This window comes from Amblyraja radiata, chromosome 18 (genome assembly GCF_010909765.2).
Source record: "Amblyraja radiata isolate CabotCenter1 chromosome 18, sAmbRad1.1.pri, whole genome shotgun sequence".
In the NCBI taxonomy this organism is placed as follows: Eukaryota; Metazoa; Chordata; class Chondrichthyes; order Rajiformes; family Rajidae; genus Amblyraja; species Amblyraja radiata.
This window is the reverse complement of record NC_045973.1, coordinates 5476002-5501571: the sequence shown is the minus strand read 5'-3', so window position 1 is coordinate 5501571 and position 25570 is coordinate 5476002. Positions and strand designations below refer to the sequence as shown.

The 25570-nt window shown below is 42.3% G+C and overlaps 1 protein-coding gene across 6 annotated transcripts in view; it reads left to right on the top strand.

Moving 5' to 3' along the window:
- cadps (calcium dependent secretion activator) overlaps positions 1–25570 on the top strand; it is a 277179-nt gene that overhangs the window by 216967 nt on the left and 34642 nt on the right. For 4 of the 6 annotated variants that reach the window (XM_033036637.1, XM_033036638.1, XM_033036640.1 and 1 more), the window contains 8 exons: positions 1564–1705; positions 6550–6684; positions 9824–9979; positions 10551–10698; positions 14611–14685; positions 15314–15397; positions 16671–16703; positions 23811–23918. In XM_033036637.1, the coding sequence (XP_032892528.1) occupies positions 1564–1705; positions 6550–6684; positions 9824–9979; positions 10551–10698; positions 14611–14685; positions 15314–15397; positions 16671–16703; positions 23811–23918 (881 nt within the window). The remainder of the gene's footprint in view (positions 1–1563; positions 1706–6549; positions 6685–9823; positions 9980–10550; positions 10699–14610; positions 14686–15313; positions 15398–16670; positions 16704–23810; positions 23919–25570) is intronic. The other 2 variants (XM_033036642.1, XM_033036643.1) reach the window with 1 other exon arrangement.

The following is a 25570-nucleotide window of genomic DNA, read 5'->3' as shown; positions in this document are numbered from 1 at the left end:
ACCTGTCCACTGGTAAAAATGCTTCTTTAAAGGCTTGCAAAAATGCTGCTTTGTTTAGGAAAACCAGTAAATCTTTCAGTTTCCGAGAGCTATTACCTAATATCATTATTAAATCGTTGAAAACATAAGCGAGACAGACGGTGGTGCTGGTTTCTGACGGGCAGTTGAATGTTATCAACTGGCCATGAAAGAAATCCATCACACATTCAGCAGACGTACGTCAAAGTTTAATGGAGTTAAATATTAACAAGTTGTATAAACTTGATTTGTATACCTTTGAGTACCGAGAGTTGAGTGGTGATCTGATCAAGTGGCTTAACAGGTAACAACTGTACAGCACAGGAACAGGTGCTCCAGCTCACAATGTCCACGCCGGACAAATTAAACTATGTTCCTCTGTCTGCACAGATCCACATCCCTCCATTCCCTGCACATCCATGTGCCTATCTAAAAGCCCCTTAAATGCCACTATCATATCTGCCTCCCCCCCCCCCCCCCCCCCCCCCCCCCACCTTGGCAGTGTGTTTCAGGTGCCCACCACTCTCTGTAAAACAAAACTTGCCCCGCGCACACCCCTTTGCCTCTCTCGCCTTAATGCTCTGCCCTCTAGTCTTAATGCTCTGCCCTCTAGTCTTTGACATTTCCACCCTGGGGAAAAAAGGTTCTGACTTTCTACCCTATCTATGCCTCGCATAACTCTATGTACAGTAAACCCTCGTTATAACGGACCATGGGGAGGGGAGGGGGGTAGAGTCTGTAATTGTGGATTGTCCACTATAAGGGAGCAGAACCAACATCCACATTTACTGGTTAATACACACAAGGACACAAAGTGCTGGAGTAGCTCAGTGGGTCAGACAGCATCTCTGGAGAACATGGAAAGCTGACGTTTTGGGTCCAAAGTCTTCATCAGACTTTTGGTATGGAACTGACCTGGAATCCAGGTGAGTTGATGGCCGGGGGACAGGTGAGGTTTGGCGGAGTCAATGGTCACGGCCTGTGGGCGGCTGGAGTGCAGGTAAAGGTTGTGGTGACGGCGGCAGAAACGGCTGGGGAGGCAGCATGCGCCGGAGTGGTATCGGCAGCCCAGCCTGGCGGTGGAGATTGGTGGGTCAGTCCGCTATAACCAAAATCCTTTATAAAGAGGCCGGTAAAATATGAGGGGTTTACTGTACATCTATCAGGTTACCCCTTAACCTCTGAACTTCAAAGGATGTAACTTAGTAAATACGTAGAGAAATTATTTATTTTCAGTGAAATCAGGAATAATCTTAACACTGAAGCTAGAGGAGAGAATTAGAAAGCACTTCCTTGAACAAAGGTTCGTCGAGTAGTGAAGTCCCCCTACCCTTAGTGGCTACGGCATTTGGACAGTGAAACGTGTTGGTAGATTTTAATCAAACATGAGGATAAAGATGAATGGAGCAACAACAGGAAAATAGATTCCAGGAACAGATTACCAAAGACCTAATTGAGTGGCAGAGACTGATTGGTTTGACTGTGTTGCAAATCTTTCTGTGTTCCCATTAATACAGCTTTATAAATCTTAATTCCCAATTTCAGACAACCTGTTGAATGGAAAATTCCACAAACACCTTCAAGATGTCTTCGCTCCTCTTGTGGTTAGATATGTCGACCTGATGGAGTCATCGATTGCACAGTCGATTCACAGGGGCTTTGATCGGGAATCGTGGGAGCCTGTAAAGTAAGGACACCTCTTTTCATATATTTTGAGTTGAATGCTGCTGGCTGTAGATTGACACACGGTGACCAAATTTAGAACCAAGGTGCCACATTTTACAGCAGAATCTGTACAGTGAATTGTAAGATGCAAAATAAGGTGGTGCAGCGGTAGAATTGCTTCCTTACAGCGACAGAGACCCGGGTCCGATCCTGTCTACGGGTGCTGACTGTTCCGAGTACGTACATTCTCCCCGCGACCTGCGTGGGTTTTTCACCGGGTGCTACCGTTTCCTCCCACACTCGAAAGACGTACAGGGTTGTAGGTTAATTGGCTTCAGTAAAATTGTAAATTGTCCCTAGTGTGTAGGATGGTGCTAATGTGTGGGGATCACTGTTTCTGCACTGTATCTCCTAACTAAACTAAACTAAAATTAACTTCCAGCATTCAACTTAAAGAAAAACTTCAGGATGTATAACTAGAAATGTACCGTGTTTGCCGTAATAGTCTAGATAGTCATGTTTTATCTGTTTCGATACTCTCGGGAACATTTACTTGGACTAAATAAACTTGCAGTTAACTGACGTCCCTCTCACTTTATGAAACTTTGTTGACAAAAAGTGCAAAACTATCATGTTTAGACTGAGAAATATATTCAAATACAAACTCAATCAAAACCCATACTGCACAGTATAATTTACTATCATACATTTCTGATATCTACATTGTAGTAGGAATCCAAATTTTCATAGTGGAAAGTTTGACAATTGAAATTCACCTTTCGTTAAATATCCTGTTAAATATATTATGGAATTATTTTAAAGAAAAATAAATTTATGGGCAACACAGTGGTGCAGCTGGAAGAGCTGCTACCTCACAGCGGCAGAGACCCAGATTTGATCCTCACCTTGGATGCTGTCTGTGTGGAGTTTGCACGTCGTCCCTGTGACCGCCTGTGTTTCCTCCGGGGCCTCCAGTTTCCTCCCACATTCCCGAAGACGTGCGGGTTTTGTAGGTTAATTGTCCTCTGCAAAATTGCCCTAAGTATGTGGGGAGTAGGTGAGAAAGTGGGATAATATAGAACTAGTGTGAACGGGTGATCAATGGTCGGCGTGGGCTGAAGGGCCTGTTTCCATCCTCTAAATTAAACTAAAAAAGCTGACTGCTTACTAGTCAAATGAAATAAAGTTGAACTGAAGCGAAGGTGAAATTTGAAGGTAAAATGCAGACGTTATCACAAAAGGTAAAGATACAATCACCTTTGGAGTGCTCCTGTATTTACCCTACACCCTGCTTGCCTGACCAAGTTTTAAATCTGTACTTCGTAAATACAATTAAGTTCAATGCATTATCATTGAATTGTATTGCGATGTAAATGAGAAATTAGAGATAGTTTACACTTTGGGTGCAGAAAGAAAGGTTCCAGTGGTGAGCCACCCACGACTACAATCCCTCCCCAACCACAAATCATTATCCATGCTCTCACCCCAACAGCAACTATTTGGATCAGATATCCAAGAATAATCATTGTATGTGGAATCTAGCAATGGGAAACGAGACAATGATTTTTTTTTCAATGCAAAACTAAGCAGTAGTTCCTGGACCACATTATATGTGGTTTAACATTCCACCAACTCTGTACAATGTGTTGAATGGCAGGTGTGTTCCATTCAGGTCTTTGACCAGTTTCTTGCTGTGGTCCACTTATTCACACGCTGCTGTAAAATGAGCTTCACAGGCAGAGCCTTTGCAACCAAGCCCAGCAAAACTCTGACCAATTTGCCTTCTGTCTGTAACTAAAGTCCCCCATTGAGTTTTAAGAATGAGAGGAGGGTGGATCATAGCTGACAGCAGGTGGGAAGGTCATTGGTTTAGTTCACTTCCATCTGACTGCCACAGGTTTCGCTCAACATAGGTTTCATAGAATAGAGAACAGTACAGCACAGTCTGAGGAAGGGTTCCCACCCGAAACGTCACCTGCTCTTTATCTCCAGAGATGCTCCTGAGTTAACTCCAGTATTTTGTGTCTCTGCACAGCACAAGAGCAGGCCCTTCAGCCCACAATATCTGTACTAAGACAAACCAATTTCATCTGCCCGCGCGTGATCCAGATCCCTCCATTCCCTGCATATCCATGTGCCTATCTACAAGTCTCTTGAGCGCCACTATCGTATCTGCCTCCACCACCACCCCCGGTTGCATGTTCCACGAATTCCCTGCCACAGAGGGCAGTGGAGGCCAAGTCACTGGATGGATTTAAGAGAGAGTTAGATAGAGCTCTTGGGGCTAGTGGAGTAAAGGGATATGGGGAGAAGGCAGACACGGGTTATTGATGGGGGACGGTGCTGGCTCGAAGGGCCGAATGGCCTCCTCCTGCACCTATTTTCTATGTTTCCATGTTTCTTACACACCACCCACTGTGTTAAAAAATAATTTGCCCCGCACAAAATAAATATTCCACTCTCCTTACGTACATGTGACAATAAAGTATAATTGAACCATCCCTTAAACTTTGTCCCTCTCACCTTAAAGCTAAATCCTCTAGTCTTTGACATTTCCACCTTGGAGAAGAGGTTCTGACTGTCTACTCTATCTATGCCACTCATAATTTTACATAATTCTATCGGGTCTCCCCTAAACCTCTGGCGTTCCAGAGAAAACAATCTGCCCAACATCTCCTTGGTGCTGTTACCCTCTAATCCAGGTGCAGTATCTTTCTGATAAAGCACCTCTGCCGCCTGTCCAACATCTCGGGTGCTGTCTGTGTGGAGTATGCACGTTCTCTTTGTGACTGTGCGGGTTTCCTCCAGGTCCTCCGGTTTCCTCCCACATCCCAAAGACGTGCGGGTTTGTAGTTTAAATGGCCTCTGTACATTACTCTTAGTGTGTAGGGAGTGGATGAGAAAGTAGGCTAACATATAACTGGTGTTAAGGGGTGATCGATGGTTGGCATGGACTCGGTGGGTCGAAGGGCCTGTTTCCGTGCTGCGTCTTCCAATTAAAAATAATAAATATGTGGCACGAATATTTGTGGTATCTCTGCGTACAAATATATTTGTAATTTTATTTGTATATTTTCTCATTTCATGGCTGAGCATTGGAGACCCCAGCAAGGCTTGACATATAGTTCTCTGCCTTTACGTTCCTTGACAACCTGGTGTATGTTAGCAGTTTGTAGACCCAGTGTTTAGAGCAATACTGTCAAGTTTATGTGAAAGCCAAACGCTTTTTGCCCGTTTAAAGGACCATTGGGGCCCTGCTCATTTCTACCATAGTGCCAAATAGTATCTCAAAAATGGCAGTAGTGCAGAGGAAAGATGGATACTGATCTTTTTTTTTTCCCATTTGCTTCCGAGTGCTGCTGCACACAAACAACTTCTGTTCTCTCTGCTGTCTGTCCCTCTCTGTGCCTGAAGAGGGCATAAGGATGCAAATTTAATGCAAATAATATGTCAGTGGCTGCAGCCAGACTGGCTGTGGCAGGTGTATGTCACAGGCAAACGTCCCCATTTAAAAACCCCACGCCACACTATTTTCCACTGCTGTTCAACTTAAGCAAGCCGGTTAAAATGTGTAGGAAGGGACTGCAGATGCTGGTTTCTACAAAGTGGCGGAGCAACTCAGTGGACCAGGTGGAGAAAAGGAACAGGAGATGTTTCGGGTCGGAACCCTTCTTCAGACTGGAATCAGTCTGCAGGAGGGTTCCAACCCGAAACGTCACCTGTTCCTTTTACTCCAGAGATGCTGCCTGGCCCGCTGAGTTATTCCAGCATGTAGTGTCTATCTTAAGAAAGTAGATACTTATTTATGACTTTTTAATGTGAAGAAAACATTAGATTTTACTTTAGACTTCAGATATACAGCACGGAAACAGGCCCGTCGGTCCACCTCCGCGCCGACCAGCGATCACCCCCATTCACTAGCACCATCCTACACACTCGGGGCAAGTTACACTTTTTCCAAAGCTAATTAGCCTACAAACCTGTATGTTTTTGGAGTGTGGGAGGAAACCAGAGCTCACAAAGAAAACCTACAGGGCCACAGGAGGCACGGGTTCAATCCTGACCTTGGCTGCTGTCTGTATGGGCTTTGTACCTTCTACCTGTGACCACGTGGGTTTTCTCCAGGTGTGCTGGTTTCCTCCCACACTCCAAAAGATGTACATGTTTGTAGGCTTCTGTAAATTGTCCCTAGTGTCTAGTACAGAACCAGTGTACGGGGGTGGTCTCTGGTCAGTGTCGACTCGGTGGGCCGAAGGGCCTGTTTCCATGCTGTACCTCCAAAGTCTAAAAGTCAGTTCAGACCTGTTCATAGAGGAATGTTTGCGAATTTGTCTACATTGCTGCTTGCATATGCAACTTTTATTTCGCCAAGCGGTCTGCGTTTTGGAAAAGACCAATATATTGATGTCAAAATTTAATTCTGAAGTTCAATTTTAAAATATTATACAAAGAATAATGGCATTTAACTGACTCACAAAAATATTGCTGCAAGTTAAGAGGTTTTGTTAATGAACAAAAGGATGATTTTAATTTACTGATAATATAAATGTAATAACATATTTCATGCCACAAGCATTTTATTTTTGTTTGTCAATAATCAATTTATTTGCTTCAAGATGCCCGTTATCTTATTATTATTTCCAACTTTGCTTAACTCTTGCTGTTACAGCACTCAGAAAAACCACAGCAAGCTCTTAGGTCATGGACATGTTCTTGATCAATGGAATTTGTTTTGAAACAATTTTTTTTATTTGCTGTGAATTTTTTGATAGTTGTGTGAATTAATTTAGAGGTGTCACTTGCTTCCACATCCACATCTACATTGTCACTGTTATGGTGTTTTCTTTCTGTCTTTTTCTTCCACAGGAGTTTAACGAGTAATCTGCCCAATGTGAATCTACCAAATGTGAATCTCCCTAAAGTACCAAATCTTCCAGTTAACCTCCCACCAATGCCTAGTTTTTCTGCTTCGTCCTGGATCGCTACTATATACGATGCAGAGTGTGTATTGAATACACGTTAGGTCTGATTTGTCACCTAAGGCAACCTGGCATGAATTTGCACTTCATAGCTGTATGATCGTAATCTGAAATGTCATTATTTCCATTTCGGTGCATATGACGATAAAGTCATTCTCCACGCTTCGGTAAGAAAATATCAAAGCAGATATCCAATTAGCTTTCGTTGAAGACATCTATTTTAAATTTAGTAAAGGAAGTAACTAAAAAATACGTTTGTTGCCTCAACTAATCAAATAATCGCCATAGACCCGGGTTCGATCCTGACCTCGGGTGCTGCCTGTGTGGAGTTTGCACGTTCTCCCTGTGACCGCGTGGGTAACCTCTGGGTACTCCAGTTTCCTGCCATATCCCAAAGAAGGGCAGGTTTGTAGGTTAATTGGCCCTCTATAAAATTGCCCTACCTGTGAAGTAAGTGGATGAGAAAAGTGGTTAGCTTGGAACTAATGCGAATGGTTGTGTGACTCAGTGGGCCGAAGGACCTGTTTCCACTGTATCTTCTTTTAGAAAAAGCAAGTCCTCTCCTCATTCATGAATATATTTTCATTATATTGTGAACCCAGCACATTTTCCCTGAATTTTTGGACACAATAATATTTTAGAGCCTTATGGTCCATAACTAAATAATTCAGAGATACCTATCTAGCCAATATTGAATGTCACTTTCATTTCCATAGTTTGTTATAATATGTACACCTTCTTACTCAGTGTGTAACATGTCATCGATGATGCTTACCAATGTTTTAATGATATTTGTATTTAAACGTAAGACAGAATCATCCGTTCATTTGAGATATAGAGATGACTTTGTGTCCCATTCCCACACTGACCTTTCTGTTCTGGGCCTCCTCCACTATCAGAATGAGGCCACTTGTAAATTGGAGGAACAGCACCTCATATTTTACAACCCAGCGGCATGAATATTGAGTTCTCTAATTTCAAGTAGCCCTTATATTCCCTCTCTCTGTGCCCCTCCCCCACTTTGGTCAACCTTCTACTGTCACTGTTTGTATCCCTTCGTTATCACCTCTTCTGCAACCAACAATGGACCATTGTGGGCTCCACCTTTCTTGTGTTATCGGTGCTGGTTCCGTATCTTTTCATACCTCTAGTTTCCCTCTTCCCTGACTCTCATTCTGATGAAGGGCCTCGACCCAATAAGTCACCTATTCCCTTGCTCCAGAGATGCTGCCTGACCCGCTGAGTTACTCCAGCATTTTGAGTCTGACTTTGTTACCCAATGATTTAAGCAAACCAGTATATGGCAGCCAGTAACACTACTGTATCATAGGAACTAACAATCCAATTACAAAGCAAAAAAAATGTTTTAATTTTGCTTTCAAGAAGTATCTGATCACTTGAATTTTTGTAAACCCCATAATTTGAATTATTTAAAAGGAAATATTTTAACAATGTAACGTGCAAAGTTGTTAACTACATGCATACTTAACAGGTTTAAATGCATTCAAATTACTGAAAGCACGACATACAACCTTGCAAAGTGGGAAACATTCCAAATTCAAGAAGAAAAAATTTTTTTTTCATGCCAGGTTGACTATATGGAAGACTAGATTAGGAAACATATGAAAATGGAATGCAGAAATGATTTTCCATTTTCCTTTGTTGCATGCCGTGTGATAGTTTGGAAAGATATGGATCAACCATTATCGGAGAGCTAAGTCAACAACCACAACAAAATCTTATCACGGCCTGCCCCATCCTCTTAACGTAGCCAACGTTGGATGTTGACCTGCTATTTAAATGTGATGCACTTTGTAGCATGTTACGAGATATCCTTTATAATGTACAAACTCATTATAACGTGCACAATTCTTGGCTCACCCAAGGATTGTTATATTGAGGATGGGCATGCAATAATACGCAAATAAATCAGGCTATAGATGCACAGCTCATAATGCCTGGTTGAGTGGTTGTGTTCTTGGTTCTCCGGAAGTAATGGCATTATTCTTCAGTGTGCTTGCAGAAAGCACTTTGTTGTGACATGGATAATTTTCGTCAAAATTAAGTTGACTTATAAGATGCTTGATTCTATATCTTTCCAAGGGAACTGGATTACTTCCAACCTCCTTTCATGCAATATTTGCAACCCTCTCCCTTTTGTGCAATAGATGAATTACTTTAACTGTGATCTCTGTAGACAACTGATAAGGGTTCGCACCCCCACCCACCCCCAAAAAAAAATGAACTCTCTTAGGAATATGTTCGTGTCACCACAGAGTTCGCGCAAGGTGAGGGTTACCTTGGCATGCTGGGGTATGGTCTCATCCCACGGTAGCTTTCTCCACGCTCTGAAGTAATCATTACTACAGTGCAGCTGGCATCCATCACATTGGAAACGCACGCTGCCATATGTTGTTTCTGCAGATGATGCCAGCAGTAATGGTAATGCATGGTGTGTACAACATCTTAAAAAAAAAAAGTGCAGTGTTGGCATTAGTGGTTTGCGAGGATGAATTTCATGAGGCAAGAAAATGTGTTTCGAATCTCACAGTGAAGCCAAGCTGCTAAAATTCTGAATCGCACGGGATTAGTTCATCAAATGGCGCCGGTCACGACCCGCCGACCTATTCCCGTGCTGCTTGGGATTTTCTGTGGAGGAGCGTTATTTGATTATCTCAAAATTATTTAGCCCTGGTCGCCCAAAATAAGACAGCTGTTGGCACGGGGTGAAGAGAACCGCCAAGCCTCGCCGACCACTACTTACCACAAAACCACCTGATCCCGACTCGAGTTTTTGAGAGACATGTTTTGATCCGTGCATGAAATCTCAACGTAAAACGACCACTAATGGTTGTAATTCCAGGTTACCTTTTACCATACACTTTTTTTTTTTTTTTTTTTTTTAAACGTACTTGTTCTCTGGTAACTTTGAAAACTTTTTCCTTTGCCGTCCTTTTCGATTGTTAACTGTTACACAACATGAGACAACAAGCCTTTAAGGTGTATGATAAAAAAAAATCCAGAGCTATGACTATGGAGACCTTACACCCAATATTCCCCCCTTGTTTATTGACTGCTGTACACCCCAGGCATTGATTGCAGCTTCTTTGATGGCTGGCGGGTGGCGGAGAGTGGTTTTAACATCCTTGCTTTCTTTGCAGCAATGGCTCAGGTACCTCAGAAGATCTGTTCTGGAAACTGGACGCCCTGCAGACCTTTATAAGAGATCTGCACTGGCCAGAGGAGGAATTTGCCAAGCACCTGGAGCAAAGGCTGAAGCTCATGTCTAGCGATATGATTGAATCATGCGTTAAAAGGTTAGGCTTTCTATGGAAGGATTAAAGACAAGCCCAACAAGTATTTGTGTGAGAACATAATCCCTATTTAGTGATTATCTATAAGATTTAATTATCGTTAATGATTGCCAATTTAGATATAATGGAACCCTGTTGTATTACAGCGACGAGCTTGTCACAGCACGTCAATCATCCGCTGTCCACAATTCTGTATTACGATCACTTACAAACGTAATCTTAATTAGATATTACATGGGAATGCTAACTGGTGACAGAGTTAGACAAGTGGTTTGAAATGTGACCCCAGAGTTTCACAAACTTCCTCCACCTCTAGAAACCGCACGTCGCAGTAAGTTGAATATTGCAGACAGCAGAGAAATGCACAGGGGAATAGAAGGGGCCATGTTTCAAAGTATTTTGCAATCATTCTATGAAGCAATGACGGTTTGATACGAAGAATACTTATGTTTTAATTAAAAAGTAGAATCTTATTGCTTGTCACTGGCAATGTGCCCCCAACACCATTTGAGTGTTTGTGATTTTAAAACAATCCTTTCTCCCCCCCCACCCACCCCCCGCCCCGCTCTGGTAGGACGAGGATTGCATTTGAAGCCAAGCTGCAGAAGACAAGCAGGTCAACAGATTTCCGTGTCCCACAGTCAATATGCACCATGTTCAACGTGATGGTCGATGCCAAGGCACAGTCCACAAAGCTTTGCAGCATGGAAGTGGGCCAGGAAGTAAGTTAACACTTTTTCATGAAAATTAGTAGTTCTATATGAGCGGCTTACAATAGAAATCAGATTTAGCTGCTGTAATTCATTACATAATTATGATGTTCGAATCAAAATATTTATACTGGTAACAAAGATGATCCATTTTGTGCATAATACGTTGAACAAAGCACCAACTATTAAACCAACCTACATTAACCCTTCACTACTTAATCTGTGCTGCAGTGGTTCAAAGATAGATGTGTGCTTATTAATAAATATCTGCAGAGATTTAGACTTTACAGATTAGATTGCCTTTCCTATTGCTGAAAGAAACAGTCTCCCACCAGCAACTCTGTCGAAAGCCTCTGGCATAGGTACATAGAACAGTAGGGCACAGGAACAGAACCCAGAATATCTACGTCGAACATGTAGCCAAGTTGAACTAATCTCATAGAAACATAGAAAATAGGTGCAGGAGTGGCCCTTTTGGCCCTTCGAGCAAGCACCGCCATTCAATATGATCATGGCTGCTCATCCAAAATCAGTATCCCATTCCTGCTTTCTCCCCATATCCCTTGATTCCGTTGCCTGCACGTGATCTGTATCTCTCCATTCCCTGCATATCCAAGACCAATCTAAAAGCCTTTTAAATGCCACTATCATATCTCTCACCACCACCACCTTAGTTCCATTGTTCAATCATGCACCATCTTCTGGGTAATAAAATGCTTGCTCCGTACATCCCCTTTAAATGTTACCCCCCTCACTTTAAAGCTCTGCCCACTGGTCTTTGACATTTGCACCCTGGGGAAAAGGTTCTGACTACCCTGTCTATGCCTCTCCTAATTTTATATACTTCTATCAGGCCTCCCCTCAGCCTCTGACCCTCCAGAGAAAACAATCCAAGTCTGTCCAACCTCTCCCTGTGGTGAATATCCGCTAATCCAGGCATCATTCTAGTAAACATCCCCCGTACCCTTTCAAAAGCCTCCACATCCTTCCTGTATTAACCTACAAAACCTTCAGCCCACTGAATCCACGCTGACCACCGATCACCCACTCACACGAGTTCTATGTTATCCCACCCGCTCACTACTCACTAGGGGGCAATTTTAGTGGACAATTAACCAGCAAACTCGGGCGTCTTTGGGATGTGGGAGGAAACCAGAGCACCTGACGGTCACCGGGAGAACATGCAAACTTCACACAGACAGCACCCAAGGTCAGGATCAAACTGGGCTCTCTGGCACCGTTAGGCACTTTACCAGCTACACCACGATTTATAGTTGTCCTCCCGTCATTTCTTAAATTACACATTTGTTTAGTTGTTCTGCCTGTTAGTTTTTCTGAGAAGTTTCTTATTAATAGACAATAGATAATAGGAGTAGGAGTAGGCCATTCGGCCCTTTGAGCTAGCACCACCATTCAATGTGATCATGGCTGATCGTCTCCAATCAGTACCCCATTCCTGCCTTCTCCCCATATCCCCTGACTCTGATATCTTTAAAATCTTGTTATTCCTAATGGTACAACTGAAATTTCTAATCCTAGTTAAATTTAGTCTGGTGCATAGTGTAGTTACATTGTATGTTGAGTCAGTGCACATTCAGAATAATTATTTATAATACATATATATGTAGGCATCTTGTCATTTAATTCTCTTCCTTAAAACCAGTATTTTCTATTTTCTATATACTCTCCATACACTGTTGTTAGAATCAATTATGTATTAAGTTTATGCATTGACATATAAGATTGTTAAGGGCTTGGACACACTAGAGGCAGGAAACATGGTCCTGATGTTTAGGGAGTCCAGAACCAGGGGCCACAGTTTAAGAATAAGGAGTAAGCCATTTAGAACGGAGACGAGGAAACACTTTCTCTCATAGAGAGTGGTGAGTCTGTGGAATTCTCTGCCTCAGAGGGCGGTGGAGGCAGGTTCTTTGGATGCTTTCAAGAGAGAGCTAGATAGGGCTCTTAAAGATAGCGGAGTCATGGGGATATGGGGAGAAGGCAGGAACGGGGTACTGATTGGGGATGATCAGCCATGATCACATTGAATGGCGGTGCTGGCTCGAAGGGCCAAATGGCCTACTCCTGCTCCTGCATCTATTGTCTATTGTCTATTGACTTTGTGGATGTTTTCTGCATGCTAACAAATTTCCCCACCACTGAATGATTCCAATTGTATTGTTCTATGTTCCACTGAGTTTAACTTACAGTAGATCTCTTCAGAAGATTAGCAACATCTCAATTGTTTTCAGATCATATTCTCCGTGACATACTGTATGTGCCTGTACTTTAATGATTCTGTCAGTTGCATCTCTCATCTGAACTCATTAGCTACTGCATGTTCAGGTTGTGCTCTTGTTAAACAACACTGCACATCTGAGACCTGTTTCTCTGTACAATCTCGCTATGCCGTTCTACTTCTGTGTGGTAATGGCCATACACATTTAGACAAACAGGGCATGGTTTAATGCCGGCCTTGTCTCATAAATGCAACCCTGTCCTGGGACCCATCTTCAGGCTGGTGGAGTAAGGAGGAGAAAGCTGGAAAAGAGAGGTAAATGTGGTCGGATCAGCAGAGTAGGTTTAGTTTCGAGATACAGCACAGAAACAGGCCTTGTGGCCCGCCGGGTCTGCACCGACCAGCGATCCCCGCACATTAACACTATCCTACACACACTGGGGACGATTTTTACATTGATACCAAACCAATTAACCTACAAACCTGCACGTCTTTGGAGTGTGGGAGGAAACCCATGCAGGTCACGGGGAAAACGTACAAACTCCATACAGACAAGTACCTGTAGCCAGGATCAAACCCTGGTCTCTGGCGCTGTAAGCTCTGTAAGGCAGCAACTCTACACTACGCCAACGTGCCGCCCACAAATATATGACATAAGGTAGAGGTGAAAAGGAGACAAAAGGATGACAGACATTGTGGGTCAAAGGTCATGAATATTCTATGTTCTACATTCTAAGAGCAACATTCATCAACAATACACACAAATTCCTCTTATGTTTTATCGTATATGATGCCCCCTCCCCCCACCACCACCACCAAAATATTGGAATACGAAACAAATGATTTCGGACAGAACTAGATAAAGGAGCACATTTTTTAGACACAAGGCCCACATGTACAACACACGACATAATGCTCTGGAATAACTCAACGGGTCCTGCAACATCTCTGGAATACATGGATATATAACATTTCAGGTCGGGACTTTAGACTTGAGAGATACAGTGCGGAGACAGGCCATTCAGCCCATCGAGTCCTCACCGACCAACGATCACCCCATACACTAGCACTATCCTAGCCACTAGGGACAATTTACAATGTTACCAAAGCCAATTAACCGACAAACCAATACATCTTTGGAGTGTGGGAGGAAACCGGAGCATCCGACGAAAGCCCAAGCGGCTACAGGGAGAACGTGCAAACGCCGTACAGACAGCACCCGTAGTCAGGATCAAACCCGGGTCTCTGACGCAGTAAGGTGGCAACTCTACCGCTGCGCCACTGTGCAGCCTTCCTTCAAATTGTGCATGTCTTTGTACATACAGTTTAGTTTATTGTCACGTGTACCGAGGTACAGTGAAAAGCTTTTGCTACGTGCTATCCAGTTAGCAGAAAGACAATATGTGATTATAATCGAGCCATTTACAGTGTACATGTACATGATGAGGGAATAACGTTTAGTGCAAGGTAAAGCCAGCAAAGTCCGATCAACGATAGTCCGAGGGTCACCAAAGAGGTAGATAGTAGTTCAGCACTGCTCTCTGGTTACGGTAGGATGGTTCAGTTGCCTGATAACATTTGGGAAGATACTATCCCTGAATCTGGTGAAGACTTGTTCAGGCCCTGTCTGCATCAGTTTGTTTAATATCGCATTTTGCCCATGCACTCCTCTGTTTCTTTTTCAGCGGCAATACCATTCTAAAATTGATGAGTTGATTGAAGAAACTGTCAAAGAAATTATCACACTCTTGGTTGCAAAGGTACAGTGAAGGATGTAATGCCCATGGTTTAGAAATCTGACCTCTTATTGAAGAACACCCTTTTGACAAGGATGGTTTCATCTGTGGTTTTTAAAGGGTGTGATTATTTAAATAATCTGTTGGCATTAGCATTATTAAATGTATGTCAAATTATTAATTCATATTATTATTGTACAAATTATTGAATCATTTGTTGAATTATTAAACGTATGTCAAATGCTTTACTGATATAAATGTACTAATGAACTTTTTGGAGACTTCCATATATTTTAAAAAATCACATTGTTGGGAGACCTATTTGTCTTTTGAATTCCATTGAATTGATGGAGAGAAAATTCACTAACTTAACTGAGTACATCATACTGGTCATGTATATTTATATGAACATTTGTGGTTCAATAAGCAGCAAAAATCGCAGTAGACTGGACTATATAAAGCACAAGACGGGTCCTTTCAGTTCAGTCATTCGAATGAAGAGTTCTGGAATAAAATAAGGGATGGGTTAAAGTTTAAATTTTTCAGCTTGTGCCTTTTTGTGCTAACAGTCATCTATTTTCAGATCAGAAAGAACCGTTAAAGTTTTAAGTGCATGTGACGTCATTTGACTTTAATCATTTTCTCCCATTAGTTTGTTACTATTTTGGAAGGAGTGCTGTCCAAACTATCCAGATACGATGAAGGGACTCTCTTCTCATCCTTTCTGTCATTCACTGTAAGAGAAACGTCTTTATTTTGTTTTACGTGTTTGAAGATGAACGTTGGCGCTCTGTCCATTCGGAAATATAACGTAAAGATATTCTCTGTTTTCATTCAAATTTGCTATACATGGCATGTTGCTTACTTGGGAACTCTGGTCAACACCTGTTGACACAGGTCCATATGTGAAGATGTGTAGGCAGGAACAGCAGATGCTGGTTTAAACCCAAAGTAGACACAAAATGCTGGAGTTACTCAGTGGGTCAGGCAGCATCTCTGGAGAAAAGGAAGAGGTGATGTTTTGGGTCGGAACTCTTCTTCATTCTGAAACGTCATCCATCATTTTTCTACAGAGATGCTGCCTGACTCGCTGAGTTACTCCAGCATCTTGCATCAATCTTCCATATGTGAAAACAGCTCATCGTTACAGCTTGTTTGTGTCAATTCTGTAATAGCATCATTACAGCTTGTTAACATGCAGGAAAAATGTTCCCGATGTTGGGGGAGTCCACCACCAGAGGAATAAGGGTTGGCCATTTAGGACTGAGATGAGGAAAAACATTTGTGACATTTGCATCGGAGTTTTCTTCATTCCTAATGTGTAACTATCTCGCAAGACCAAAACCTGGGGTTATTGAACACTTTGTAACTTAGTCACTGTGTCGGTGCCCTATACGTGGCGACCTTGTGTATGGTGTGCAAAACAAAGCATCTCACTGTGACACGTCACATGTGATAATAAAGTATAAACACATCAATCAATCAATTTATTGATCTGAGGTTCTACTCATTTTATGAGGCACAGTCATAGTCATTTTATGAGGCGCAGTTTTTGTTTATTGTTAATTTTTTATTAGAAGCAATTGTACAAGAATAAAACAATAGGCATATAAAATTATACAGTTATTGTACAGCTTCAATTTTAACATTCTTTTATTCTGCTCGAAATAAAGAATTAAATAAATAAATAAATAGATAAATAAATAAATAAATTGTTTTCTGATTTGCCAATAAGGGAAAAGAAAAGAGAAAGAACAAGAGGGAGAAAGGGTGAGAGGTGCAAAGATAGGACCCCAAAGTAGTGTAGCCAAAGTGAATAAAGATGTAAGAGAGGAGAAGAAAAAAAAGGGGGGAAAAAGGGGAAAAAAGTGGAGATATACCTGCCTTATGAGGCACAGTTCAAGGCATTGTGCTTCTTTTGCACATTGTAAATATACGTACGTTAATGCGATCTGTGGATTTACGTCAAGGATTCTACTTGACATCTCCTTCTTTCTTTTGTTTTGAAGGTGAAAGCAGCCTCCAAGTATGTGGACGTGCCTGTAAGTGTACCTCTATCAACTATCAACGTCTGTATCAACTTTTCTGTTGGCATGCAGGTTACATTTCCGAAATAAGATGAAATAAATTTAGATTAAAATGGTTGAACTCAGAAAGTAAAGATGTTTCCGCTTGTGAGGGAGTCCAAAACAGGAGGCCATTAATATATGAAAGTCAGCAGTGCGGTTCCCGGAGGTTGCAGGTGGTTGCCGGAGGTTGCAGGCAGTGGAAGCAGGTAGGGAGACTGACAAAAACCTCCGGGAACCGCACACAAAAATCTTGGGTGGGGCGCAAAGTCTCCAGAGGTTTCCGTTCAGGTTTCCTAAGTGGGACAGGGGCATAAGGGTGTCAGGGGTTATGGAGAGAAGGCAGGAGAATGGAGTTGAGAGGGAAAGATAGATCAGCCACGAATGAATGGCGGAGTAGACTTGATGGGCCGAATGGAACTTAATTCTGCTCATAGAACATGAAGTTGTGTATCGATGTACATCGAAAAGCTTTGTTTTGAATGTATTCCAATCAAATCAGATACTATACATAAATTCATTCAAGCCAAACCCAAGTATAATAGGTAGAGCAAAGGAAAAGATTCTGAGTACAGAATATTATTCATTTATTGCCAATAGCAGTTTATATTTGCTAGCTTTTAGGACTAGAGTACCCAATGTTTTTTCAACTACAGTAATCTCCTGTTAGCTAATGAGAATCAAACTGAAGTTTCTTACTGACCTAATTTGGTCGAGTATTGAATCCTTCTGATTATTCCCAAGTAACTGTTACCATTTTTGCTGCAGTGTATTTATAGTTCTATCATGTACGATGAGTGTTAGAAATTGCTTCAATGCCCCTGGGAAAAGGGAAGGAAATGCCAGCCGCTTGCTCTAGGATTTAATTAGCTCCTCTGGCAAAGTAACAGTGGGTGACTAGGACAATCCTCATTCAAGTTCACTCATCATTCCTTAAAAAAGTATTCTAAAAGGCCATGTGATTATTACCCAGTGGTAAAATCCTGTACGTTTTCTACTTGATTCATTGGAGCAGTCAATGGTGCAATTTTGCCTTCAATTTTGCTGCAGTCAAAGAGTCATAGGCTCTTCGGCCTAAATATTCCATGCTAACCAGGATGCCTCATCTGCTTTAGTTCCAACTGGCCTCATTTGGCCCATATCCCATTAAACCTTCCCTATCCTTTGTGGTGAAAGTATTTTGAGAAAAAAATGGAAGGTTTGTTGAACTTTTCAACTGATTAAATATCGGTTTGAAGAAGGGTCTCGACTCGAAATGTCACCTATCCAAGTTCTCCAGGGATATTGCCGGACCAGCTGAGTTTAGTTTAGTTTAATTCTGTGCAGAGATACAGCGCGGAAACAGGCCCTTCAGCCCACCGAGTGCGCCGACAAGCGATCCCCGCACACTTACACTAGAAAAATACCAAGACAATTAACCTACAAACCAGCAAGCATTTGGAGTGTGGGAGGAAAACCGGAGATCCCGGAGAAAACCACGCAGGTCACAGGGCGAAGGTACGATCTCTGTACAGACAGCATCCGTATTCAAGATCGAACCCGGATCTCTGGCGCTGTAGGGCAGCAACTCTACCGCTGTGCCAACGTGCCACACCCGCGCTGGAGTTACTCCAGCATTTTACATCTCGCCTGTATCAAATGTATTAGGTGCCAATTTAATCCTAGTTTGTGTACAATTGGTGACACAAGTAGTCCTGGTCCCCCATACTGATGCGGAGCATGTATCACTAGAACTACATGGCTTCATGCACTGTTTGCATTTATTGCTGATTGATTTAAAGTCCTAGAGTCTTACAGCACATCCCTCTCCCCCCCGATCTGACTCCATTCAGTTCAGTCTAGTTCATTGTCACGTGTACCAAGTTATAGTGAAAAGCCTTTGTCAGCAGAAAGACAATACATGATTTATAATAGAGCCTTTACAATGCATAGATACATGATATGGGAATAACATTTAGCACAAGGTAAAACCAGCAAAGTCTGATCATGGATAGTCCAATATTCCACCAGCATGTGGAAACAAAGAACCGCATCGCTGGTTTATACCAAAGATAGATACAAAGTACTGGAGCAACTCAGCAGGTCAGGCTGCATCTCTGGAGAACAAGGATGGTGACATTTCGGATCGGGACCGATCTGCAGCCTCTGGAATTGTGTCTTTATTTTTGTTTGAGTATCTGTACAGGGTGTGATGGCACAGTAATTGCTGCAAGAATAAACACAAAATGCTGGAGTTTCACAGCGGGTCAGTCAGCATCTCCCTGAAGAAGGGTCCTGACCTGAAACGTCACCCTTCCTTTCTCTCTTTATCCCATTAAACCTTTATTATCCTTTATGATGAAACCATCTGAGAACAAAATTGAAGATTTATTAAACTTTTCAACTGATTAAGTATCAGTCTGAAGAATGGTCTTGACTCGAAACGTTACCCATCCTTTTTCTCCCGAGATGCTGCCTGACCCGCTGAGTTACTCCAGCGGGTCAGGCAGATCAGCCATGATCACTTGAATGGTTGTGCTGGCTCAAAGGGCCAAATGGAGTATTCCTGCGCCTATTGTCTATTGTCACGTTGTGTCTATCTTTGAATTCCTCCAGCAGTTTCTTTACTCTTTTACATCCCAACATCGGCAGACTTTTTGTGTCTCCTCGCTAAAGGCCACTCATTAGCACCCTGCAAACAAAACTGTAGCGTTAACAAACCACAATTTCTGGTGACTGACAATCAAATATTCTGAAGAATGGGTACCCTGTGGTCTTAGATCTCTCTTATTAGAAAATCCAATTCACAGCAAAGCCATACCAGTGTATTCTTCAGATGTAAACAGAAGGCATGCTAATATCAGTACCTTGAAACAGTCTTGTAGCGCAGCCTAATGATGAGCTTAGATGATTACTTTGTTTTAATGTAAAGTACTGGTGGCGTCGAAGGTGACATTTTCTGCATAAGGGGGAAAAAAGGTGAGAGCTGATTTTCTCTTCTCGATAAAGGTGTGCGGCCTGAACTGTTTATTGTCAGAAGCAAACGACAATTAATGTTTCGATTTCAGTCATACCAAATAAAAGTGAATTATAAATACAAAGAATCCTATTAACCTTTGGAGCCGAGCTCTATTCGCTCTGTGTAATGAGGTGTGGGTTGTACACCATATAATGTGCATGGGCTCAGATTCCACCCCCCCCTCCCCACCTCCTCCACCCCTCACATGCTTACAGCAGCCCTTTCATTTTAATTGGGTTACTGTAGATGTTATTATTCAACCCAACTCAATATCAGGTGTGTCAAATATTGGCAAACTGATAATTAGCATTCACCGACAACCACTAACCATAAAAATACTGCATTGTGGAATCTGCACTTCTTGAAGATTTAAGTCCCTTTTTTAGCTTGTTTTAACCTGTTTTGACTGCTTAGTTTAGAGACACAGCATGCAAAACCAGGCCCTTCAGCCCACCGTGCCCACGCCGACCATCGATCGCCCGTCCACACTAGTTCTATGTTATTCCACGCTCCCTCAACACTAGGGGCAATTTTGCAGAGGCCAATTATCCTACAAACCCGCACGTCTTTGGGATGTGGGCGGAAACCCACGCGGTCACAGGGCGAACGTGCAAACTCCACACGGACAACACCCAACGTCAGGATCAAACCCGGGGTTTCGGGAAAACTCGATGAGGCAGCGGCTCTAACAGCTGCGCCACTGTGCTGCCCTTGTTTGCTAACAATTTAATTGTTAATGAAATATCACTCAGATCGGATCTTTTATCTGCCCTGCCCAATGGCCTTCCATTGGTAAGTCCAAAGTTTCCATTACCCAAAATGTGACCCTAATCAGAGTCATTCAGAAGCTAGCATGATCCACACAACTAATAAACCACTTCTAATGCTTCAGTGATTGCTGCTTCACTGACTGCTGTGGAAAGAGTGAACATTTCAGCTGCATGGTTCTGTGTTTCACACAAGTGCTGTCTGGCCTTTAGTTTTAGTTTAGAGACATAGTGTGGAAATACGCCCTTCGGCCCACCAAGACCGCCCCAACCACACTCACCGGTACATTAGTTCTGTGGTACGCGCTAGGGAAACTGGAGCACCCAGCGGAAACCCTCGCAGTCACAGGAAGAACATGCAAACTCCGTACAGACAGCACCCGAGGTCAGGATCGAACCTGGGTCTCTGACGCTGTAAGGCAGGAACTCATAAGGTCATAAGTGATAGGAGTAGAATAAGGACATTCGGCCCATCATGTCTACTCTGCCATTCAATCATGGCTGATCTATCTCTCTCCCTCCTTTGATTTTATTTCCTTAGCTCACTGACATCTCACCAAGCCCCTAAAGCCCAGACAAACACAAGCCCTTCGGCCCCAATCTCCCCACCTCAGAGTTTATCAGGCATCGTGAACAAAGTGTGTCGGAAGGAACTGCAGATCTGGTTTGCACTGAAGATAGACACAAAATGCTGGAGTAACTCAGCGGGACAGGCAGCATCTCTGGAGAGAGAAGGAATGGATGACGATTTGGGTCGAGACCCTTCTTCAGACTCAGGGGAGATGGGGGGGCATAGAGATACGGAAGGGTAGGGTGTGAAAACACAGAAGGGTCTCGACCCGAAGCGTCACCCATTCCTTCTCTCCAGAGATGCTGCCTGTCCCGCTGAGTTACTCCAGCATTTTGTGTCTATCTTCGTGAACAAAGTAATTTGATTATGTTTCATTTTCTCTGACTGTTATCGGACTTCTATCTCGGAAAATGGGACGCTACCTGCAGGGAAAGGCCAGGATAATTGGCACCTGCGTAAACGTGTTGTGATCTTGCAAATAAATTGAGAGAGCTGTTCAGACACCTCTTCCTGAAGATGCTACACTTCCTACAGCACGGCAAATATTATTAGAAACCTTCTCCAGCTCAGAATATCTCGGGAGTTATTATCTTCCTTTCAATCAGTGTCTTTAGTGTAAAAATCCCGTCACTTGTCCCGAATCGTGAAACACTTGGTTCTCAGCTTTCGTGTGGATAGAGGCGCAGCCCTGAGGAGCAATCTCCTGTAGAATCTCATCCCTGAACAGACAGATTATCCTCTGGAAGTAGTTCACCATAGAAACAATCAGAACCATTCAAATAGCCGCTTGTGAGATTTCAGGCAGCAAATGCTTAATAATAAAGGCCAAGCTGTTTTACTTTGTGAATATAGCTGTCTGGTATAAAATGAAAGATGACAACTGGGCAATAATATGTTCACCAAGAAAGTTTTTAGTTTTAGAGACACTGTGCGGAAACAGGCCTTTCGGCCCACCGAGTCGACACCAACCAGCTATCCCCGCACATTAACACTATCCTATACAAACACTAGGGACAGTTTACACTTAGACCAAGCCAATTAACCTCCAAAACCTGTACGTCTTTGTAGTGCTGGAAAAAACCCCACGCAAGTCATGTATAATAGTCGGACAATGTATAAACTCCATGCAGACAGCATCCGTAGTCAGGATTGAACCGGGGTCTCTGGCACTGTTAGGCAGTAACTCTACTGCCAAGGCCACCTTGTCACCAAAATATTCTATCAGTAGACTGGAATCCAGACACCTGCCAAATATCACCATGGCAACTGGGAATTTAAATTTGGTTAATTACTTTTTTCTATAATAGAAAGATAGCATTGGAAATTTTAATTATGAGTCTACCCGTTGGTTATATACATTTCTCTGGTTCACTAAAATCTTGTAGGTCATTATCTGTTCTCACATTTATACGACACCAGTATATAACCCTTATATGGGAGTAATCCATCCCAACGTAGCAAGGCATATTATTGTACCAAATTGCCATGCCAAATAATTGAATTAGACAAATAACCTGACAGACCTAGAAATCAGATCTACACGTGACAAAGACATACCCAGCAGAGTAAATTTTGTAAAGATGGACTCAGTCATATTTAGAGAAGAGAGGCAGAATTAGGAGGCCGACCCGCAACGTTGCGTAGCCGTTCCCTCCACAGATGCTGCCTGACCGGCTGAGTTCCTCCAGCACTTTGTGTGTTGCTCAGGAGACCTGACCCATTGACTAGTCAAGCAACAGCTTCATGTGGTATCTCTTAAATAGCATTTGATTAAATAGCAAAGTTATACAACATGGAAACTGCCCTTTGGCCCAACTTGCCTATGCTGACCAAGATGCCCCATCTACACTAATCCCCGCAACCTCTAGTGTTCCAGAGAAGTTATTGCAGTAATGAATCGACTGGGCTTATATTCACTGGAATTTAGGATTAGAGGGGATCTTATAGAAACATATAAAATTCAATCGATTGGACAAGCTAGATGCAGGAAAAATGGTCCCCATGTTGGGGGAGTCCAGAACCGAGGGGTCATAGTTTAAGAATAAGGGGTACGCCATTTAGGACTGAGATGAGGAAAAACTTTTTCAGCCGGAGAGTTGTGAATCTGTGGAATTCTCTGCCACAGTAGGCAGTGGAGCCAATTCACTGGATGTATTCAAGAGAGAGTTAGATATAGCTCTTGGGGCTAATGGAATCAAGGGATATGGGGAGAAAGCAGGAACAGGGTACTGATTCTGGATGATCGCCCATGATCATATTGAATGGCGGTGCTGGCTGGAAGGGCCGAATGGCCTACTCCTGCACCTATTTTCTATGGTTCTATGTAAACCAGAATCTCAGAGAATGTGGATAAGGACTTATTTAGACCATTTGGTTAATTGGGGAAAATGCCATTTACAAAAATGCTCACTTTATATTAAAAAGGTACAAAAACAAAGAGAAACAGACATGATAGATATATATATATTCATATACAGAAGAAATTAGCTAGAACATCAAAATATTTTTTTTTGTGATTGAGAAATAATTATAGATTCTAATTTCTTTGAGGTCAATTAGCTGGATGCAATCTTGTGTCAAATTAAGTAATTATAGTGTTAAAAGCCTTTGCTTTTGCAACATGCCAATCCTCATTTGCATTTTGTTAAAACTGTGGCCTGTTTAGCTGATGTGGGAAGAGTTTTGCGATTTTTTTAAACAAATGCGTGTCATCTCATGCGACTTTATATCTCTTGTTTTCTTTTCAGAAACCTGGGATGGATTTGGCAGATGCTTACGTGACCTTTATGCGCCAGAGTCAGGATATCCTGCGTGACAAGGTCAATGAGGAGATGTATATAGAAAGATTATTTGATGTAAGTAAATGCCTTCTCCTCCTTGCTGGTCAGGGAGGAGACCACCCAAAATGTGACAATACGAAAGAAAGAGGGATAAGTCACATTTTGAGAGAAATTCAATGGCTGTTCAGATCTTTTCTGTTCCTCTGATTCAGGCACCTCTCTGCCGCTCTCTGTTCTGACTCTGTACTGTAATCTACTATATATGTTGCATCAACTCCCGGTCTGTCTGCATGTGACTCCCGTCACAGTGCTTTCTCACAAACGGGTTTTGTTAGCTCAAGTTTATAGACATTTAGATTTTAGAGAAACAGGCCCTTCGGCCCACCGAGTCCACGCCGACCAGCGATCACCCACGCACTAGCACTATCCATCCTACACACCAGGGGGTAATTTATATATTTTTTAATATACCAAAGCCAATTGATCTACAAACCTGTACGTCTTTGGAGTGTGAGAGGGAATCGCAGCACCCTGACAAAACCCACGTGATCACAGGGAGAATGTGCAGACAGCGTCCGTAGTCAGGAGCGAACCCAGGTTTCTGGCGCTGTAAGGCAGCAACTCCACCGCTGCGCCAACGTGCCACCCCTTTCAGAGCACCTTTTGCAAGAGGTTTTGAACAGTATTCTTCACACTCCACACAGGATCTAAAAAAAATAGTTGCTACTTATATTGTCTCTGAAACTATTAGGTACCCACAAGGAAATATACACTTTTTGTAGAAAACATGTAGAATACCGTAATGGATCCCTAGAATGGAAACTTCTTGTTTGCCATGAACTCTCACGATAGACACTTCCATGCAGTAAATGTCAAAAATATCTTCTTTTTTTTTTTAACATTGGGAATTTGTAAACTGTGTTTGCTCTGTCATACTTGCAACAGCACTGACAGATGTATTCGTGAAATTCACTGCATTCTGGTGTTGAGTTAGAATAGTTGTGGGATGTTTAGATGTTTTGTCCATTGTACTGCTTGGTACAGCAAAGCTTTCTTTTATTTTGTATTTGCAATGTTTACAATAGATTTTAATTTATTTTTATAACCCTTTTCTATTCGTTTTTGATGTATTTGGTGAGATTTTAGCCAAGTGTAGATTTAAAGGAAATCTTTTTGACAAGTGGACTTTCCACCAAAGTATTGTGTTGTATTTTTAAAGTTGTAAGCTAAAATGTTTTAATTTATTTCAGTTTCTCGTGCAAGTGGCATTGTTTTGTAAAAAAAAAGATATTTAATTGAGGGCTCTGTATTCTGGTAGTGTGTCATTCTGTTAATCTTGCTCATATGCTTTCATAAGACTCTGTCAGATGTCTTGTTTCGGTTGACAAAACTCCTTCCTTCCTATCCTTTGTTCTTCTCTGATCACTTTCCATCTTTCCCCTTTCATCCAGTTTCTGATAAATTGAAATGAAACTTATCTCTCGTATCCAGTGTTTTGTCACATTGTATCAAGTGGCACGATTTTCAGTCGAATAATCTTTCTGTGTGCATCTACTATCATGGCCCGCATCGACTAGATAGTTTCATACATGCATAAAGCGCGCCAGGAACACTCAATGCTCTATGCATGGATGTCTAACAGGGGACTGAAAAGGTTGTAAGAAATGGGGGAAAGATCATCCATTTGGTAGACATTGAAGACAAGATCAAACCAACCAAATGACTCG